Source organism: Calliphora vicina, chromosome 4 (genome assembly GCF_958450345.1).
Source record: "Calliphora vicina chromosome 4, idCalVici1.1, whole genome shotgun sequence".
NCBI lineage: Eukaryota > Metazoa > Arthropoda > Insecta > Diptera > Calliphoridae > Calliphora > Calliphora vicina.
Window position 1 is genome coordinate 100,835,752 of NC_088783.1, and position 19,658 is coordinate 100,855,409.

A 19,658-nucleotide genomic window follows, 5' to 3' on the forward strand; every position below is an offset into this window, starting at 1 on the left:
TGCTGATTGGTCTTACTGATAACATTAGAAAAAATATTTCTAGTAAGGGTGTTTGTGTTTTGCTTTCTTTAGACTTGACTAAGGCTTTTGATAGGGTAAATCATTCACTATTAGTTTATAAACTGTATAGGTATTTCGGATTTTCTAGTTCTGCATGTAAATTGATAGCTTCTTATCTTGCGGATAGAAGGCAGTATGTTTCATGCAGTGGTTATAGTTCGGGAATGCTTCCTGTTTTTAGTGGCGTGCCTCAAGGATCTGTACTTGGGCCTTTACTTTTTATTATGTTTGTTAATGATCTTTTTACTACAGTATCTAGCAGTATGTGCCTGCCATTTTCGTATGCTGATGATGTGCAGCTTTTGTTTAAAGGTGATTCATTATTTCCTGATGTCTTGCAGGGTATGATTGATTATACTGTTGGATTGTTATGTAGCTGGATGTTTGAAAATGGTCTTTCTGTTAATGTTAATAAAACTAAAGCAATGCTATTTGGTGATAGCGGTGGTAATAACTTTTCTGTTGCCTTGAATGGCGATTTAATTGAATTTGTTGATAAACTTAAGTGTCTTGGTCTTATTATTGATACAAAATTGAGCTTTGAAAGTCACATTAATTCAATAGTTTCTAGGGTTAGTTTTACTCTGCGTAAACTATATACTTTAGATTTGGATTTACCTTTTCACATTAAAAAACGTGTTGTTCATGGTTTAATTATGCCAATATTTTTATATGCCTTAGAAGTGTATTCTGGTACATTGGGTTACGTAATTAAGAAGCTAAGACTTGCATTCAATAGAGTTATGAGGTATCTTTACTCACTTAAATTGCGGCAGCATATCTCACATTATGTTTCGAAATTCTTGGGTATGTCTTTTGTTGATTTTTTTAAATTTAGAAGTTTATTGTATTTTTATAAGGCTTACAAGGTAAAAGCGCCGATATATTTGATTGATTTATTTGAATTTGGAAGATCTAGTAGAAATAGGCAGTTGAAAATTCCGATGTTAACTCCAGTATTGGAACGTTCATTTTTTGTCAGGGTAGCAAGACTTTTTAATAATTTACCGGCTTCATTGAAGACATTTGATTTCTCTGTTGACTCTTATAGAAGGAAGCTATATCAGACTTTAGTCTAAATAACTTTTCCCTGTAGTTGTTGGTATCGGAATTTGGTGTCTTTTGTGGAGTTGGTAAATTTGTTTTTTAAGATTGCTATTTTTGCAGGAAGTGAATGCTAACTTTAATGGGTTGTTATGGAATTGTTTATCTGCTTGTTCTACGATAATCTTCTGAATTGTCATGAATTTTAATTGGGTATGAGGTATTTGCTATTTGTAAGTCTTATAATTGTATGAGAATTTTCTAATTTTTTTTTTATTAATTGCGAAAGAATAATATACGGATTTTTGATGCATGTTGTGGGATATGTTCTGGAGTTTTAGTTGAGTATTGTGTTCCTATATTTTGTTGTATGCTGGTCTTATTTTCTTTTTGCTGTTCTTCATTTTACTGCAGTGTACTTTTTAGGATTGTGTGTTGGTGTAATTAAGTATGTATAATTATTATTTAATGATGGGTACTAATTTATACTGGAGTATATGGTTTCTAGTTTGTAAATTTATCTTGTTTTATAGTGTTAATGTGACTCTTAAAGAACAATTTGGTGTCATGATTTGTTTCCAAACACTTATATTTATTTACAAATTTCTTTTGATTGCCGCTTGATGTGATTTGAGGGTGGTTAACTACTACTACTCTGTAGTGTTGGTTTGTTTTTTAGCATTGATGAAGGATAATTTGCAGTATCTAGCTATGTCATAATTTGGAGTATAATAATTGTGTTCTGTTTATTATTGAGTAATATTGTTTTGCTGATAAACATTTGCTGTGTTGTGTTTGTTAAAGTTTATGGCCGCTGCATTTTGTTTAATGGTGTTTTGAAATCATTTTAATATAGCATATATAAGAGGTAGATCCAGTATGCATTGATGTTGAGTACCTAATGTATGGGTAGTTAACCTGGATATAGCTGCTGCTTACACGTGCTGTGTTTTTCTGGGGATATGAATATGTTTGACTTATGTGTGGTACTAAATGATTGATATACTCTATTACAGTTCGTTTTCTGATAGTGATTGCTTTTCCCTATTTATAGTTTTATTCCAGTTCTAATGTTAGTATGACAAATTGACTCTTTGTGGATTGAAGTCATAATTCTTTTTTGTTTTGACTCAGTTTGATGTAGTTGTTGTTTGTATGCTGCCTAAATCATCTTTGCTACTACTGCTGTTTCTCCAAATATATGAGAATTTTCTTTGTGGTACTTCTTTGTGGACATTTAGTTGACCTTGTGTATTATTGATTTACCGAATATTGGTATTGATATTTTGATGAGCTTAGGATTTTAATTATTATTGCTGGTGGCTTTTGACTTTTTCTTTGAGGATGCTGTAAATATGTTATGGAGTTCTACTGTTTTGGGTGAGAAGCTATTATTTATGTTGGTAATAATAATAATGGTATTACTGTCTTTAGATTATGTTTTGAGCATTGTTTGTATATTTGGAGCTGGTACACTTGAAATTATCTATTTTGCCTTCAGCTCTATTATTGTTTATAATTGGATCGAGTTGCTCCATTGCATTGTTGATATTTTGGGTATGCTGATATCTTGATTGGTCTTATTTACATAATTTTCTAATTTCTATACTGGATAAGTGTTCTTCAGTTGACAGTTCTATTGTTTGGGTTGTATCTCATTTTCATTTTATCTATTTTGAACGTGATATTTGTTCGCTGGATAATTTATCTAATTCATATTAGCTTTTGATTTTTTTGTGTAGAGTAGTTGGCAGTTTATGATGTAATTCACGTCACCACAATATATTGTTATTGTGATTGTGTTTTTGCATTTACACAGGAGTATAGAATGGTGTTGTATTTTTTTTCCTTGATGGACCTGGGTTGTTTTGAGTGTTGTACTTCTTGAATTTTTTTTCTCAATTGAACTCAATAATTTTTATTATACAATGAGTTTTTTTATTTTTTTTGTTATAATTTTAGACTTGTAGTCACGAATTCTGTTTATTGTTTTTTTTTTTTTCTCTCTCTCTCAACCATATTTTACTGAACCTAATTGTATTCTTGAATTTATCATTTAATATAGAGTATGTATTCTCACTTTAATTTTGTTGGCTACAATTTTGTGAGGTTTTGTTTTTTGTAGTTTAAATGTCTTTATTATTATCTATTAATTTAATTGGTTATTTGCTGATCCCATTACTATGAGTTAATTTTCAAATTATATATTGATATCTTTTAATTTTATTATTATTTTATGTATAATCAAATTGTGAGTAGTATAATTGGAACCGATTATGGCCTATTGGCTAGGATTCTGTTACTGAATGAATAAAAAATAAAAAATAAAATAAAGATGATAACTAGATAGCTAACTGAGAGCCAAAATCCTAAGTCTGTTGTTAAAAACTTAAAACGCCTTTCACATTAAGCAATTAGTTGAGCAAGTTTTCTGCGCAATTTTTGTTTGTCGTAGACAAGGTTGGGTTAAGAAGAGACTTTTTCAAATTTGAGTTCAGACTTGCTTGTACACGACAAGTTGGTTAGTTATTTCATTCTTTTTATAGCCTTCAAGGCTATCATCTTTGTCTATCTCTATTGAAGGGAATCACAATGGACCTCAAGGTCTCCGAGTGGAAGTACACACACACCCCTATCGCGAATCAATATTTCACATGAAATATTTTCCCTTTTCCTTTTTTCGTTCATCAACTTTGTTCACGTGAAAAAATTCCCCTTGTTGTGAAATTTTTAGATGGAATTTTGTAAACAATAAACAGCTGCTACGAACAAAATCAACTATTGTGAATGTATAGTTCATCGTGATATTCCCGATAGCAATTTTCCCTTCGAGGGAAATGGATATTTCATGGGAACAAAATTTCACATGTTATTGCCGATAGGGGTGACAATGTACACCCCTTCCTAACCCTTCACCTTCGTGAGAAGGGTATATATAAGTTTGTCATTCCGTTTTTAATTTCCACAATATAATTTTCCGACCCTATATATATGTATATATATAAGTATATATATTCTGGATCCTTTTTTTTCAACAAAAGTTTTTTTCGCTAAATATTAAAAAATAAAATTAAAAAACATAAAAAAAAATTTAAAATTTACAAAAAACAATTCGAAAAAATTTGTTTTCCAAAAAATTAAAAAAACAACTTTGGAAAAAAATAATAAATTATTTGTTTTTTTTTTGAAAATTAAAAACAGACTTGCGCAACTAAATTGCCTAATGTTCGATCTTCTGTTTTATAAAGTAAATCCTGGATGTTTTAAAATTATCCCACAAAGTACAACAACAAGAAACTAGTCGCTTTTGAAAGTTTATTTTCTTCAGTTTAGAGCATTTAAATATGTTAAACCTTTTTTTAATTTTTTTATTATTTTCTTTTTAGAGCTTCTTGAATAATCCAATTTAAAGTTTATATTCTGATACTGATAGTGAGATAGTTTAAAATTTGATATTATTTTTTAAATTTTTATTTCAAAATTGGAAAATGTAAGACTCAACTAAAATTAAAAGTTGAGTATCAATGATTTAGAGATAGAGAACTTTCGTACATATATGTATTGCATTGTCATCAGGCGTATGCATGAATACTTGTTCAAAAATTCAGTTAAAAATAAACCAACATAGGATGTCAAATAAAAGCTTTTAAAAAATAATAGCAAAACTATAGTAATAGACGTGTATTTAACATATTATGTAGTAAAATAACCACACCGGAAGTTGTAAAGCTTAGGCAATTTCTGTGGCATCTAACACTTTTGTATATCCCCATTTGTTGTCTTTGATGGTCCGGTTGCCTTAAATGAAATTAAGATATTAACGTTGAAATTAACTAAAATTATTATAATTTATTACTCATCATTATTAAAGCTTTGCGCAGAAATTTTATTTTCGGTTCTGATGTCTTGCTCCATTGTTGATATTTTTACAACTAATTGTACGAATAAAATGTAAAAAACTTATTGAAATACTTACGTTCAATGTTTTAACAGCTTATATAGAAATTTCACAAGTTAATGTGACAATTAAAAAAGTATTTAACACTATCAAATATTACTTATTAACCATTTTATATTCATGACCATAAGCGGGTCTGTCAATTAAAAGATTTTTATCTTAAACAAAACATAAACAATTTGATTTATTTTTAATTATATGTTTATTTTATTGTGTATAAAAATATACTACAATTCTCTAATTACAATAATGGACGGAATGTAAATATTAAACAATTTGAGATAATTAAAATAAAATACAAAACTTACACTACATACAAAAAAATATATTCGATTTGTAAAGTAAGGTCACTTTTTCGGATAGTTAAACATGTTAGACTTTATATGTGTCTATTCTGTATAACAAAAAAACAATAGTTTAAATGTATATATTTTGTATTAAAAACTATGCATCAAATCATAGTGGAATGCTGAGAGATTCTTGGTCAATTGTATACAAATTATATTATTTTTGAAGATGCGTTTTTAGGCTAATGTATAAAAATGATACAAGACTTTGTTATCCTGTCTCTACAGGATAGTATCTTAAATTTATTGTCGTTTAATGGCTATGAATAGAGAAAATGCTATCACAGCAACTGTTGTCAATAAATGCATCTGTAATTTTGTAGATCCGCTCTGTAAAGTAAAGAAAAATAATTATATTTGTTTAATAGATTTAAGTTTTAATTTTTATTTTGAAAAACTACCAATTTATTTCACTATTTTTGAAAATTGAAAAAATTCGACAAAGTTGTGGATTAATTCGATTGATTGTGGAACCATGTGAAATGTTTGATTGTGGAACCATGTGAAATGAAGATACAGCCCAATTATGAATAAAAAATTCCGCGGGAGTTTGTTCTCCGGAAGTTTTTTCTCATTGAAATTGAATAGGAAAAATGAGAAAAGGGAAAAAACTCCCGCGGAATTTTTATTCATAATTGGGCTGATAATAAAAATAGTAGAGCTTCATGTCTCAGAAAATTTTTATTCAGCTGTTTACTAAATATTTTACAATTTAAAAAAAAATCCATCAGAAAACTACATTTTCATTATGAATTATTCCGCTGTTTACTAAATATTTTACAATTAAAAAAAAAATGCATTAGAAAACTACATTTGCATCTGAATGCACTTTTATATTAAAATTTTCCATTTAAAGAAAACATAATAACCTTTCATATGATTCCTAAATCCAACAAAAAAAAAAACTTTACATTGTAGAATTTTGTCACTTTTCAAAAATTGATATTGGTGAATTAAAACGCGAGTTTTTCATAATTTGGAAATTTAAAAATAGAAATTCCTGAATAGCCCCATAGGGTATATATGTGCCAAAAATTAACAAAATCATGTTTTCCTTTCGTATGAAAATTAAAAGCACACAGTTCTATACAAATTTTCTTTAGTAATTTGAAAGTAAATTTAATTTGTCTCAAGTTCTTTTATTATAATTACTCTGTAATAATTCAAAGAATACCATTGTAAAGTAATTTAGACAATTAACAAATTGGAATGCCTTTTCTACGACGTCTATTGTAAATACCATTTATTTAACTTACCATTATTGTGAAATAAAATATGGGAAACCAAATTCATACGTTTTTCTTAGCATGTTTTGTAATTAGACTAAATTTACTTACGTTTATAAGGTATGTGTACAGTTTTTACTGAACATATTTTCTATAAACAACTAGAGACATAAGTTCTAGTTGGTTTCGAGTTGTAAGCAAAAGTTAGTAGTCATCAACATGATGCAATTTTTATATTTTCTTATTTTTGTTTCTGTTAATATTCATATTTTCCTTATTACCGGCATTCGGCCGTGCGTAGTGACTTAAAACTCTGGGGTGTATCGAACACTGGCTTCGCTAAAATCACTTTTTCAATATATTGTTACGAAATTGTACTTGAATTCAATTATTTTAATGGCTGATTTAAAAGTAGTATAATGCTTTCAAATAGCATTGCTGTAATAGAAAACTTTAACATATCTGTGGGCATTATTAACACAGAATAAAAGCTTTCAGTTGACCATTGATCGTAAGTATGGCAGCGCTGTTTGCTGCGACCGTATATTCGAATTCGAATATTCAGTTAAAGAACATTGTAGAAAGTACACCACAGATGGCTAAAGAGCAATCTATAATGCAGATGGCAGTGTTATAAATAGTGGCAGAGGTTGCAGTATTTAGTGAGTTTATCATAGACGCTATTTGAATAAACATCAACTGATTGCCTTAAATTGTGCTGTTTTTCATGTGAATTCGTGTACATTATAAAGTGTGTCTGTATTTCTGCGAATTTATAAACGTGTATAAAAAACATTGAGTGACTATTTATTTCTGTGGTTGTTGTACATTTTTAAATAAATAAATAAAGAGTTGTTACAATTTTGAAAATTACTATTATACATTTTGACTTCAAAAGTCCTGTAACAACTAAACTAAGAGAGAGCAGGTAAAAATTTTAACTTGATATTGATTAATGTTGAAATCATTAGCGTGGTTGGTGTTTTTTTCTGTTAATGGTACATATATATTGTTCAGATAATTTATTAATTAGATGATATAGGTATTTACTATTTTATATAAATACTTTAAAGTTCTATAACTCCTAAACTAAAAGAGATCAGGTAAAAATGTTAACGTGTTTTTGTTGACTTTAATTAAGAGACCTTTCAACACTTGATCTTGATTAATGTTGAAACCTTCACCATTATCGTGGTTGGCGTTTTTTGTGTCGATAATCTGACGTTTTTAAAAAATGCTTGTACTATATAAAATGGTTTTGTATTACAATTTTGAATAAATAAATAAAAAAAAAGATACAAGTAGCATTTTATCTTTAATCTAGTATGAATCTGAGGTAAAACGCCAACCCCATACATTATAAATCTGATTATACTTACAATTACAAAGTAGTTACATCTATCGCCCTGGCAACATTCGTGACAAGACCAATCTTCATACCAAATATGTGTGCAATAGGGCATATGACGTCTACGTTTCGCTTGACACATCGATTTGGTCATGCAACGCTTCGAAACGTAATATTGTTTAAGGGCTCCTTGAGAGAAATAAGGCTGACTTCCCCAACGTATTTCAGTGCCACAGACATCTTCACCTGGTTCACAGGTTTTTATCGTATTCAAACACTTTTCCACATTGCCCGTCTGATTGGAGCAAACATAACATTCCAAGCCAGCAACAAAATTAACTGCAATTACAAATAGGAGTGGCTCAATAGTTAGGGAAATGTTCTTCGAATTTATGAGTTACAAACCTTGTGTACAGTAATAAATGGCTATTATTGTTATAATAGCTATTTTCCACGTCTCCATCATTCAATAAGTTAATATTTTTTTGGAAAATTAGAAAAAGTAAAACAATTAAAGAAAACAATAGATGAAGCAAGTGTTTACTAATTTTGACAACTAACAAATTAACCACTCCCCACAACACATAGTTGTATTTTGACATAAAGCCTAATTAGTCAACTACTTTGCGTTACCTTACTTTTACATTTTCAATATAAACAAGTTAGGCTACTATATTCGGCTGTGCCGAATTTTAAATACCCTCCACGTACATATAATGAGAATTACAGATACTAAACTGGTGTAAAGACTAGAATATGACAATAAAGTGTTTCTTATTTGTCGATACTTCGATATTAATATTTTTTGATTTACTTAGCTATTATAAGATAACGTGTGCCAATTATAATAGATATATTTAATAATTGTTTAACCAATTGGCCCAAAAAGTCTGCTTATTCAAACAAATGATGGAAACGAGTATAAAAAAGGCTATACAAGTTGAATATAAACTAAATTTTGGATTTGGATCCTATTTGAAAGCTGGCTCATAATTGAATTTGATCGATATATATAAAATACAATTTTCGGAAGTGAGCCTAATATGTTATAGTTAATTACTAAACTAATTAGAGTTGAACCTTAATATCTATATTAATGATAGAGGCTACAAAATCCGTTAGAATGTAATGTATTTTTCAGATCGACATTAAATATGTTGTCTTAATTTTCATACATTCGATAATTATTTTGGTTGAATTTCATCTCAATAAAGTTATTTTTAGGAGATTTATGGGTGTTAAAGTGATTCTCGAAAATGGACCTTATATGGGAAGTAGAGCAAATTATGAGCTGATAGTCACAAAATGAAATTGTAAATTGGTTATAAATGAATCTAATATGTGTTGAGTTTTGTCTTGATATCGATATTAATACAATATTTATATGCAATAATATGATTTTCGGAAGTGGGACTTACTATATATGATCCATACACACTTCTGGACCAATGTTTACAAAATCCAATAGTATGATTTTTGCATACATGTATTTATAAGGCATTTATGTAGGTTAATGTGTTTCTCGGAAGTGGTCATTATATGGTAGCTATGACCAATTAAGGACCAAGCATCATAAAACTCGGAACAGCGATTTTTATACTGTTTATGTCATAAGAAATATATAAGAGATTTGTGGGCATTTAAGTGATATTCGGAAGTTAACCTTATATGAGAGCTATGGTCAAATATGTACCGATATTTACGAAATCCAGTAATATGATATATGAGTTTTTCGGATGTGTTCCTTATATGGGATCTATGACCAAAATACATAGATAATAATAGATAACATTATTTATAAGATATTTCGGTGTATTCACGTAATTTTTGGAATTGAATTTAATATTGTGACATCTTTTTGCACGAAACTTATTTTTTCTGCATTTTGTATGGATACTGCTATTCTATGCGCCATATTTCGGTAAGAAATTTGTATGGGGGCTAGGAGAAACAATGGATCGATTCCATTTTCCACAAAGTTTGTTCGTTTATCATAAAATGAACATAATAAATTTAAAAAAATAGCAAACAAATTTTTAAAAATGTCAACTTTATGGGGGGTTGTTTCACAGCTTTTTCCATAAATCTGATTAAACTGGACCGATTTTCCAAAATAGCTTATATTTCCTATAGTAAATTAGTCTCAAAATCTGAAACACTATTAATGATGAAAAAATCGCAACCATTTGTTTAATTTTATGTACCAAAATGTTAATATATGTTCGATTTGTGCCAATAATACTAATAGTTAGTTTGTTTTTCAAGCCCTGATTTGTAAAAAATTTTTTTGATATTAATCCACTGTGAATGAACTCTTAAAGAAAACGTCATTACTGAAAACAAAAACGTCATTATAGTATTATTGTGTATAGAAAACATAAAAATTGATTTTTTGTTCTTGGTAAAAAAATTTCGACAATTTTCTATAAAAATAATTTAAAAAAATGGGCGCAGCATTCTTTCCTATATTATTCTTCACTGCTATATGGGCTAGCGTTGGAATTGGTCTGCCATTGATGACACCAAAAGGTCCACATCAAAATCTCATACGTTGTACATTAATTTTAACTGGAGCGACATGTTGGCTTTTCTGGCTGTGCTGTTACATGGCCCAAATGAATCCATTAATTGGACCAAAACTAAATCAGCATGCTATTTATATGATTGCCAAGGAATGGGGCAACGGGCTAAAGGAAGAATAAAGGTTTCCAATCCTTCATGGGATAGAAAAATTGTCTCAGAGATTTGCTGGATAGTGAAGTGCAAATATTAGAAATTATACTTAAATTGTTTTTTTTTTTGTGAAAATATCTATCATAATTTTTATGTTTTTAATTGTCCTGTCGGCATTCCTTTATAGTATAGTATTTATTATATATTTTTTATTTTGTTCGAATTTATAAACAAAAAACCTGTATCTACTCCTGTTATTTTAAAATCTTCAATAATCTCAACATATGTATATGTGTATTTAACAATATTACTGTCAAATAAATTATATATATTAAATAAATGCCTATTATTTATAAAAGTTATATTTGCCTTAAACATTTATAAATTTGATCTTAAAATGTACTAAGTTCTTCAAGATATAATCCAACTTGTTAGGTAAGGATAATTTAATAGAATTTATTGATTTTATACCGATTAAAACTACGAGTGTGACAATACCGTTCAAATGCCACTATTAAATTAGAAAACCTTAAATAGGTTGGACCAATATTGTACAACCAAATATAGATGTTTTATACTACTTTTAAAACGCTGGTAAAAGTCTAAACCCCATTTTCTCAATCTCTGGTATTTTTTTATCGTGGCGATATACTGACAATTTTCATAAAAAAATTATATTAATTACATATATCATTACGAAAAACAATAACCAGAGATTGGTTATTGTTTTTGTGTAAATTTAGAATTAAAATGTGAATGAAACAATTTTTTAATTTACTCCAGAAAAGGGAAAAAGTCCGGGAAATTAGGAAGCCTAGATATACTACATATTTCTCTAAAATAAGACAAACCCCGGAAACATAAATCATACTTTTCATCTCATTCATATTAAATTTTGATGCAAATATTTTAAAGTTCAGTTTACCATAAAACTAATAAAGTGTTTATTACCTGATTTAATATTCATTTTTTTTATCTTTCGTATGTTTGAAAATTTTAATTTGTGGTCCCTCAAAATAATATAGCTAAGAGTCCACCAAACAAATTTCGTTTACATTTTTTTTTTGCCAAAAAATAGCTTTTACGAAAAAAAATTAGGTTTTACTTTTTTTAGAATAACTTTCAGGGTCTCCTAATTTTTCACTTTTTTAGAATTACTTTCCTAATTTATCACTAACAATATTTAGCAAAGTTATAGCTACAGTAAAGCTGAATCACTCTTGTGAATATATGTATGTATGTATCAATGCTATCTGAGGTACTGGTCTCTAAATAGCTCTCAAAAATCACTTTGTACTTTAAAATTTTTCGTTTTTAACTAGGTATTTTTAGATTTTTTGTTAAAAAATTATGATCAAGTTCACACTTCTCAATTGTACTGCAAAAGCGAATAATGGGCAAATCGTTATCAGTATGATCCGGGATTATAACGTGACCCAATCTTGATCACGCAAGACCGGCTTTGTATTCCATACAGATAAATAATATCAAAATTCCAGGACAGAGCCATGTGAGATATTTCGGTATCCATCTTGATCGCCGTTTAACATGGACCTACCATATTGAAGCCAAGATTACACAAATAAAATTAAAGTCAGTTCAATTGCACTGGCTAAATGGCCCACGGTCTGCTCTAGACTTGGAGTACAAAGTGCTTTTGTACAAAACAGTTATAAAACTGATAAGCCTTTACGGCATTCAACTATGGGGCACAACTAGAGATGTCAAACGGGGAATCCCGTTTCCGAAAATCCCGGGGTTTTCGGGATTCTTAAATCCTGAAGCCCGGGATTTTTTAATTTAAAATCCCGGGATTTTCCAAATCTCGTTTTTCAAAAATAAATAGGGGAAACTGTAATTTTTGTGTGCCTTTTTCAATCATTTTGACATTCTACATGCCCGAATATCGCAAAGTAATGTTCAGCAAAGTTGTTAAGCTCAACTCCTGCTACAACATAGTTAATAAGAGAAATCGGTATTTTTGAATCTAGAAAATCAATTCTTCACCTTTTTTGTAAGTTATCTAACATCTTCAAACGAAATCTCAGATGAGGAGCTCGAACAACATGAAAATATTTCGATTGCTCAAATGCTAAAAGATATTATTAATAAACGTAAAAAACCCAAAATAACAATAATGAATCCAAGTTATAATGTAGATTTGCAACTTGCAAAAGAAATATACCATTTTAGTAAGTACACTCAGGTCTCGTTTTTATGCTGATTCAAATGTATGCGGTTTTTAAATTTACGTTTTTTTTGGAATTTTTACAGATTTTAAATTTTAATTCTAGTGATGAAAATAGTATTTTGTAGTATTGTGTTCGCGTAGTTTCCAGTAAAAAATATCCAGTAACTTTATTTTAGAGAGTAAAAATAAATTACTCTCAATCTGAAAAGTAACAAAAAAAAAAGTACGCGAACAACAATTTGTAAAAATAAGTTGTATTTTATTATAAATTAATTTAAAACGTTTGTTTTGTGCTATTTTACTTCTTTTCTTTGCAAAACTTGTAAATTGTATTAATTTTCAACTTTTTAGTTTTGTTTGCATTTGCAACCATATGTTTTAAACGTTTTTTATGTTGATATTTTTTACTGGACAAAAAATGTCCAGTACAAAATATCATGTTCTCTATCTACGAACTGTCACTTTTAACACTCTCTTGCTCTCTCGTTACAAGTTTTTAAAAGTAAACGAACGGAATCCCGTAACTTCCAGTGATAATTTGTACAAATTATTAAAAATTATCAAGTACGCGAACACAACTATTATCATCATCTAGTGATGAAAGTGACGTTGAACCAATTCCTAAACGATGCCGACAATTATTGAGTCATTCGATTGATCATACATATTTACAGAATTTACTTAAAAAATGTTTTAGCTTAATTTTTGGATCATTTTCTATTTTTTCTGTGAATAATGAAATAATATTATTTTTTATTTTTACTGTTTAAGTAAATGAAATAAATATAGTTTTGTTGATTTTTTTATGCGATTTTGCTTTGGTTTTTTAATTAAAATGTGAATTTATGCGGTTTTTCAGAATTTTGGAACGAATCATTAGTTTTTATATGAAACTAGAGTATCGGTTTATGCGAATTCAATTTATGCGATTTTTTTTGGAACGCATCTATCGCATAAAACGAGATCTGAGTGTATTTGCAAACGGTTTTGCCAATGCGAAAGATGTTTTTCGGCAGCAGTATATGTCGGAAACAAAATTCGTTCCAGAATGGCAGATGAAACCATAGATGAATAGTATGCTTTTTAGCGTCTAATAAAAATTTATTGCTAAAGAAAAAATTGACTTTCAATTGTAAAGACATAATTATGTACGTTTCATTCTTATAATTTTCGGGATTTTAGATTCTTTACCAAATCCCGAACCCCGGTATTTTCAAAAATCAGTCCCGATTAGCATCTCTAGGCACATCATACTCATATAACGTTGAGTTAGATTATATTTAACATTGAATTTGAATAGGACAAATTACATCTCTTTAATTTTTCTCGATCTGTTCCGAATTCGACATTATTGTTGCCAAGAATTACTAACTCCACATTTGAAAAATAATTTTTGGTAAGAGTGTGTCGGCTTTGGAATTCTTTGCCTCCTAAAGATATAAACAAACATTTTAAATTGATAACAAAACAAACATTTTAAATTGATTTATAATAAAATACAACTTATTTTTACAAATTGTTGTTCGAGTACTTTTTTTTGATATTTTTTTAGATTGAGAGTAAATGTATTTTTACGCTCTAAATTAAAGTAACTGGATAATTTTTATTGGAAACTACGCGAACACACTTATTGTAAAATGTCTCATAAAATAAAAAAAAAAAATATAGAAACCTCACTTTTCTGTTCAAAATGAAGAAACGAAGATGTAATTGAGTGAAAGTTAACCACGTCAATGGTGAGCACCTAAAAAATTAACTGGAAATTAAGAAAAATAAATTATTTCGAAAAATGGTAGGATATTAGAAAATTTTCGGTTTGTTTCAGATTGATTGTTTTTCCGTTTTGGTTTCTTTCGGAATCTAACAATTATTTTTAATTCTTTAACAACTTGAATTATAATATTATAGAGTTAATTATTTAAAAATTAAATTTTAGAAAATCTAATAGTATCGTATTTTTAGAAGTAAAACATGAGTTCACCACAACATACCTGTCCTTTTTAGTACAATAAAAAAAATTAGATTTATGCGTGTATATTTAAATTATGTAAAAAATTTCAAAATTTATTCTAAATTTGAAAAATAAAAAAATACTGTTTTTATCTATTTAATAAACAGTTCCGGAAATACCGGGACCATATTGATAACCGGCAGCACCAGACACGGGTGGTACGAAGCCGGGTGTACCCAAAGCTCCCAAACCACCACCAATAACGCTGTTGCCATAATTGCTGGAATAGTAGCTTGATGGATAGCTGCCATAACCGCCATAGCCAGGACGAGCATAGGGATAAGCTCCACTTAAGCGATTATAATAGGAGTTGTAAGGATATGAATTGTAGCCACCAGTGTAGCCACCAGTGTAACCTCCATAACCACCATATCCGCCTTGTCCAGAATAACCACCATAACCGCCATAGCCTCCAGAATATCCGTTATAGCCTGGATAACCAGCATAGCCATCTGTTAAAATAAAACGAGAGATTAAATAAGATTTATTAGTTAATAGATTGGTTAATTATTCAAGTTTAATTTTTATCGAATAAATGTTTACCATTTCTTTATTATTCGAGTTATCGGTTTTTATTTATATTTATTCGATTATTCGAACGCGTAACAAATAACAAATATTGTTCGAATACTTTACTAAAATATGTTTAAAACACGAAAATTTCTAATAATTTTTTTGTTAACAATGGAGAAAAATACAGAATTAATAAAATATACATGCAAATAATAAAAAAAAACAACCATTAAAAATCTTATTTATGGCAAGGTAAAATCATATTTATAACCGATTGCATAACATAGATTTTATTTCACGTTATCTTTTAGATAAGTTTGAGAATGTTGTGATCTTGAGATCTTAATCCGAAATCTATACAAAATAAATCAAGAAACTAGTTTTAAATTAGCAATAATGAAAAGTTATATTTTTTTTAAAAAAATAAAAATTTTAAATTTATTCGAGTCTTTGATTATTCGACAATTATTGATCGACTATTTTTTATTCTAAACTGAAAAATTGTATTCATTCGAATAAAATTCTGAAAGAAATTGAGAGCATAAAAATAAATTATAAAAACGATAAATTTTTAACTGAAATTTCTAAAAAATAATAAAGCTATGTATGTACATACATTAGGGTGGGTTGATTTTTTTCACGAAAAATCGTATAGCAGAAACGCATTCTGCGGAAAATTCTAAGAAACTTTCCCCAAGAAACCATAGGTCTAAAATTCAGTTTATTGTGACAGTTTATCTGTCATTTAAGTTTATTTTAATATGTATTTATGTAAAGTTCCAACTTACCCAAACCTAATTTCGATTGGTATGGATTATAATAACCAGAACCGTAGCCACCAACTGCATCTAAACCTGTGCCATATCCACCAACACCAGCGTAACCACCAACATAACGTTTTTCCTGATGTTTTTCTTGCCACGGACTTAGACTACTTGCTGATCCCGATAATTCCTGTGTATTTTCGGAATTTTCTGATGCCGATGCTACTAAGTCCTCATCAGCTCTTGCGACAACGGCAAGAGCAAAAACGAAAACGCAAATGGTCTAAAACGATTTAATTTCATTCACATATGTACATAAGTATAATTGCACTAATATTTATTTTAATTTTATTTTTTTTTTTATTATTTTTAATCTTTTAATCCCTTTTGAGTAAGGACACTTACAAAACACTTCATGTTAGTAATACTTGATCGAACACTTGATTGATACTGCGAACAATTAACGCTAAAACTACTAGACAGCTACTAATGCTCAATTCATGAGAGTTTTTAGCTTTTATAGTGATTTTAAGAGGTGACTAAGTACGTATACTTAAGAAGCATTGTTTTTTTAATATTTAAAGTTTTTTTGTCTATTACTTAGCGCATGTGTACAACAATGGCCATTCAAAATTACAGAATCTACAAGTACATATTTTTGTGTGTTAAATTTATTTATGTTTGTTGAAATTGGTTTTTTAAATTGGTATTTAAAAACTGAATGTAATTTGTGAAAGTGTTAAAAAATGTCAATAATATTTCCGAATAGATGTTTGGAACATTTTTTTTATTATTGTCCATAACGCTTTCTTCTGACTTGTTATTTTTGAAAAATCTAAAAATCAACATAAACAATGTCTGACATATATTTTGTTAAGAATTTAAAAATCATGCACTAATGACCAAAATTGTGATTTAATAAAAAAAATTCATTCTGAAAAGAGATTTATTCTGCACATGCAGAATAAATCGAACAGTATTCGAAGAGAAATAGGCCGGATCCCAAGTACACAAAGAGACCTGTCCAATCACCTGATCTCAATCCCATAGAAAACCTATGCGAAATTGTAAATCGCAAAATACGGACTCAAAAATATGACACGAAGGAAGTTTTATCAGATGCAGTTATAAGTGAATGGCAAAATATTTCAAAGGAGACGATTGATTCATTAATTGCTACAATGTATCGTCACAATTTTTGTAAAAATGAAACCTAAGTTTCCATTGAATACCATAGTAATGACTAATTTTTAGTTTGTTAAAAATCCAAATTTTTAACCACTGTATGTGTTTTAGAGTGTCCCTTAGAATTAATTTTTTTGAAATGTTGATAAGGTACCCACAGAAAACTTTCGTAATGACCTAAAATACCAGGCCATTAACGTGTCTCAGGACACTAGAACAAGAAATGTAGGAACAAAATTATCATATTTTGAGAAATATTAAAACAAAAGTTTATTCTTACTTAAAATATATCCATATTTACTTGTATATCAGTTTTTATCTTCTTAGGATACAGTTAACCTATTCGCAGGTATAACCAAAAAAATCTTCAAATCTTCAATTTCAAATTTTTAAAAATTTTGTTGAACAAATTTCAGAATATTTTGATCATCACATGGGGATTTATTTACAACATAATAGGGAATAAAAATATGAAAAAAGTATGTCAATACCTGCTATAGTTTTTCCGTACCTGCGATTTAAATTTGGAAATTTTCGAGAAAATCTAATTATTTGGCCATATTTTGGCGAATGAGCTCAATTTTCTTACTGTTATGAATATTAAATAAAATCTGTTCAGGATATTATAGTCCAGGTAATTTTAAATATAGTCTGAAAGTTTTCCTGAAATCGGAAAACATTAACCCTTAAATCGTGGAGGTCAAAGGTTAAATTTTTCAATATTTGGAATTTCTAATGGAAAGATAGCGAAATGTTATATATTTTTTTACTTGGGGTCAAATTGACTTTTGGTTATACCTGCGAATAGGTTAACTGTATCCTAAGGAGATAAAAACTCATATACAAGTAAATATTGATATATTTTAAGTAAGAATAATCTTTTGTTTTAATATTTCTCAAAATATATTAATTTTGTTCCTACATTTCTTGTTCTAGTAGCCTGAGACACGTTAATGGTCTGACACGTTAATAACTTTAACATTTTTTAAATAATTTTTGTCTTTTATATCTCATTAGAACGACAATTACTTACAATTACAAAAAAAAATATTAAAAAAACTGAAAAAAAACATTTTTTCACCTTGTAAATGCACCACAAAACTAAATCGAAAGTCGGCACGTCGGAAAGTTGTCCAACTTAGAACAAGCTAAAATTTTTGTTGGTGGTATTTTAGGTCATTACGAAAGTTTTCAGCGGATACCGTATCAACATTTAAAAAATATTTTAAATTTATTATTAATTACGTATACGTCATGTAGTATGTGGTTACTGAAAATTCATTTGGCTGACGCGTCATGACGTACATACATATGTATGTACTTACAAAGTCCATTGACTACAGCTCAAATATATAGCGCGCTTTATAAAATTTTGTTTGACTTCCAAGCACCTTTTCATAACATTAAAACAGAACAAAGATTTTTATATCTACTTATCAGATTATTAATTTAATTGCACAATTTAAACCAAACAAAATATAAAAGTATAAAAAATTAAATTAATATAATTAATACCAGAGTTTTGCCATTAAAAGAATAAAAAATTTCCTGCGTTTTAAAAATCGCTTCAGCCTATTTTTAGTTAAAATAATTATAATAATTATAATGATAGGAAAGTAAAATATCTATTGAAAATATCTATTTACTTTGTATGTTCTGATACTACCCATTAGCATTTGCATTCAGTTATTCTCAACTACGTGCAAAATAACTCACGCAAAGAGAATTTCACTATTATAGCTCTCCAGATATTCGATAATAAATATTTACTTTAAAAAGGCCTTGTCCCTTTCTCCGATCCCTTTAATTTTTGTCATCAACGTAATTTACATTACAGTTCACTTGAAATTCGATCCCGCCCATTTTTATATATTTATGTAGAATGGTTACAAAATAACTATGTATTATAATTCTGCAGTTATTCAATTATTTTTATACCTTTCACCTTCGTGAGAAGGGTATATATACATAAGTTTGTCATTCCGTTTGTAATTTCCATATTCAGGATCCTTATAGATAGCGGAGTCGATTAAGTCATGTCCATCTGTCTGTCTGTTGAAAACAACTTTCCGAAGCCCCCAAATAACTTACATACACGATTCATACATCAATATCTCCAGAATTCTTCCAGCTCGGTTGCTATTTAGAATCGAGAAAATCGGTCCACAAATGGCTGAGGTATAAAAAACCAGGACTCGAATTTTTTTTCAGCAAGTTTTTTTTTCGCTAAATATTAAAAAAATGGAAAAACAAAAAAAAAAAATTTTTTCAAAAAATTAAAAAATAAATTAGGAAAAAAAAATAAATTTTGTTTACCTTAAAATATTTAAAATTTTTA

At 28.6% G+C, this 19,658-nt stretch overlaps 3 protein-coding genes and 1 long non-coding RNA gene across 4 annotated transcripts; 1 reads left to right on the forward strand and 3 right to left on the reverse strand.

The window, feature by feature from the left end:
• Positions 1-4,402: 4,402 nt before the first annotated feature.
• On the reverse strand, positions 4,403-5,055 carry LOC135957032 (uncharacterized). Its single transcript, XR_010576396.1, has 2 exons — positions 4,961-5,055; positions 4,403-4,902 (listed from the first exon to the last, which is right to left on the reverse strand). It is a non-coding gene; the product is annotated as an uncharacterized LOC135957032 (long non-coding RNA).
• A 185-nt stretch (positions 5,056-5,240) lies between these two features.
• On the reverse strand, positions 5,241-8,526 carry cold (coiled). Its single transcript, XM_065507686.1, has 3 exons — positions 8,389-8,526; positions 8,015-8,322; positions 5,241-5,739 (listed from the first exon to the last, which is right to left on the reverse strand). Exons 1-3 carry the CDS (start codon positions 8,447-8,449, stop codon positions 5,653-5,655), a joined length of 456 nt encoding a protein of 151 aa, XP_065363758.1. The 5' UTR covers positions 8,450-8,526; the 3' UTR covers positions 5,241-5,652.
• Positions 8,527-10,316: 1,790 nt separating this feature from the next.
• On the forward strand, positions 10,317-11,014 carry VhaM9.7-a (Vacuolar H[+] ATPase M9.7 subunit a). Its single transcript, XM_065507741.1, has one exon. The coding sequence runs from the start codon at positions 10,428-10,430 to the stop codon at positions 10,683-10,685; it is 258 nt and encodes an 85-aa protein (XP_065363813.1). The 5' UTR covers positions 10,317-10,427; the 3' UTR covers positions 10,686-11,014.
• Positions 11,015-14,865: 3,851 nt separating this feature from the next.
• LOC135957676 (keratin-associated protein 19-2) lies at positions 14,866-16,605 on the reverse strand. Its single transcript, XM_065508461.1, has 3 exons — positions 16,541-16,605; positions 16,160-16,418; positions 14,866-15,310 (listed from the first exon to the last, which is right to left on the reverse strand). The coding sequence occupies exons 1-3, from the start codon at positions 16,550-16,552 to the stop codon at positions 14,955-14,957; spliced, it is 627 nt and encodes a 208-aa protein (XP_065364533.1). The 5' UTR covers positions 16,553-16,605; the 3' UTR covers positions 14,866-14,954.
• Between the last annotated feature and the right edge of the window lie 3,053 nt (positions 16,606-19,658).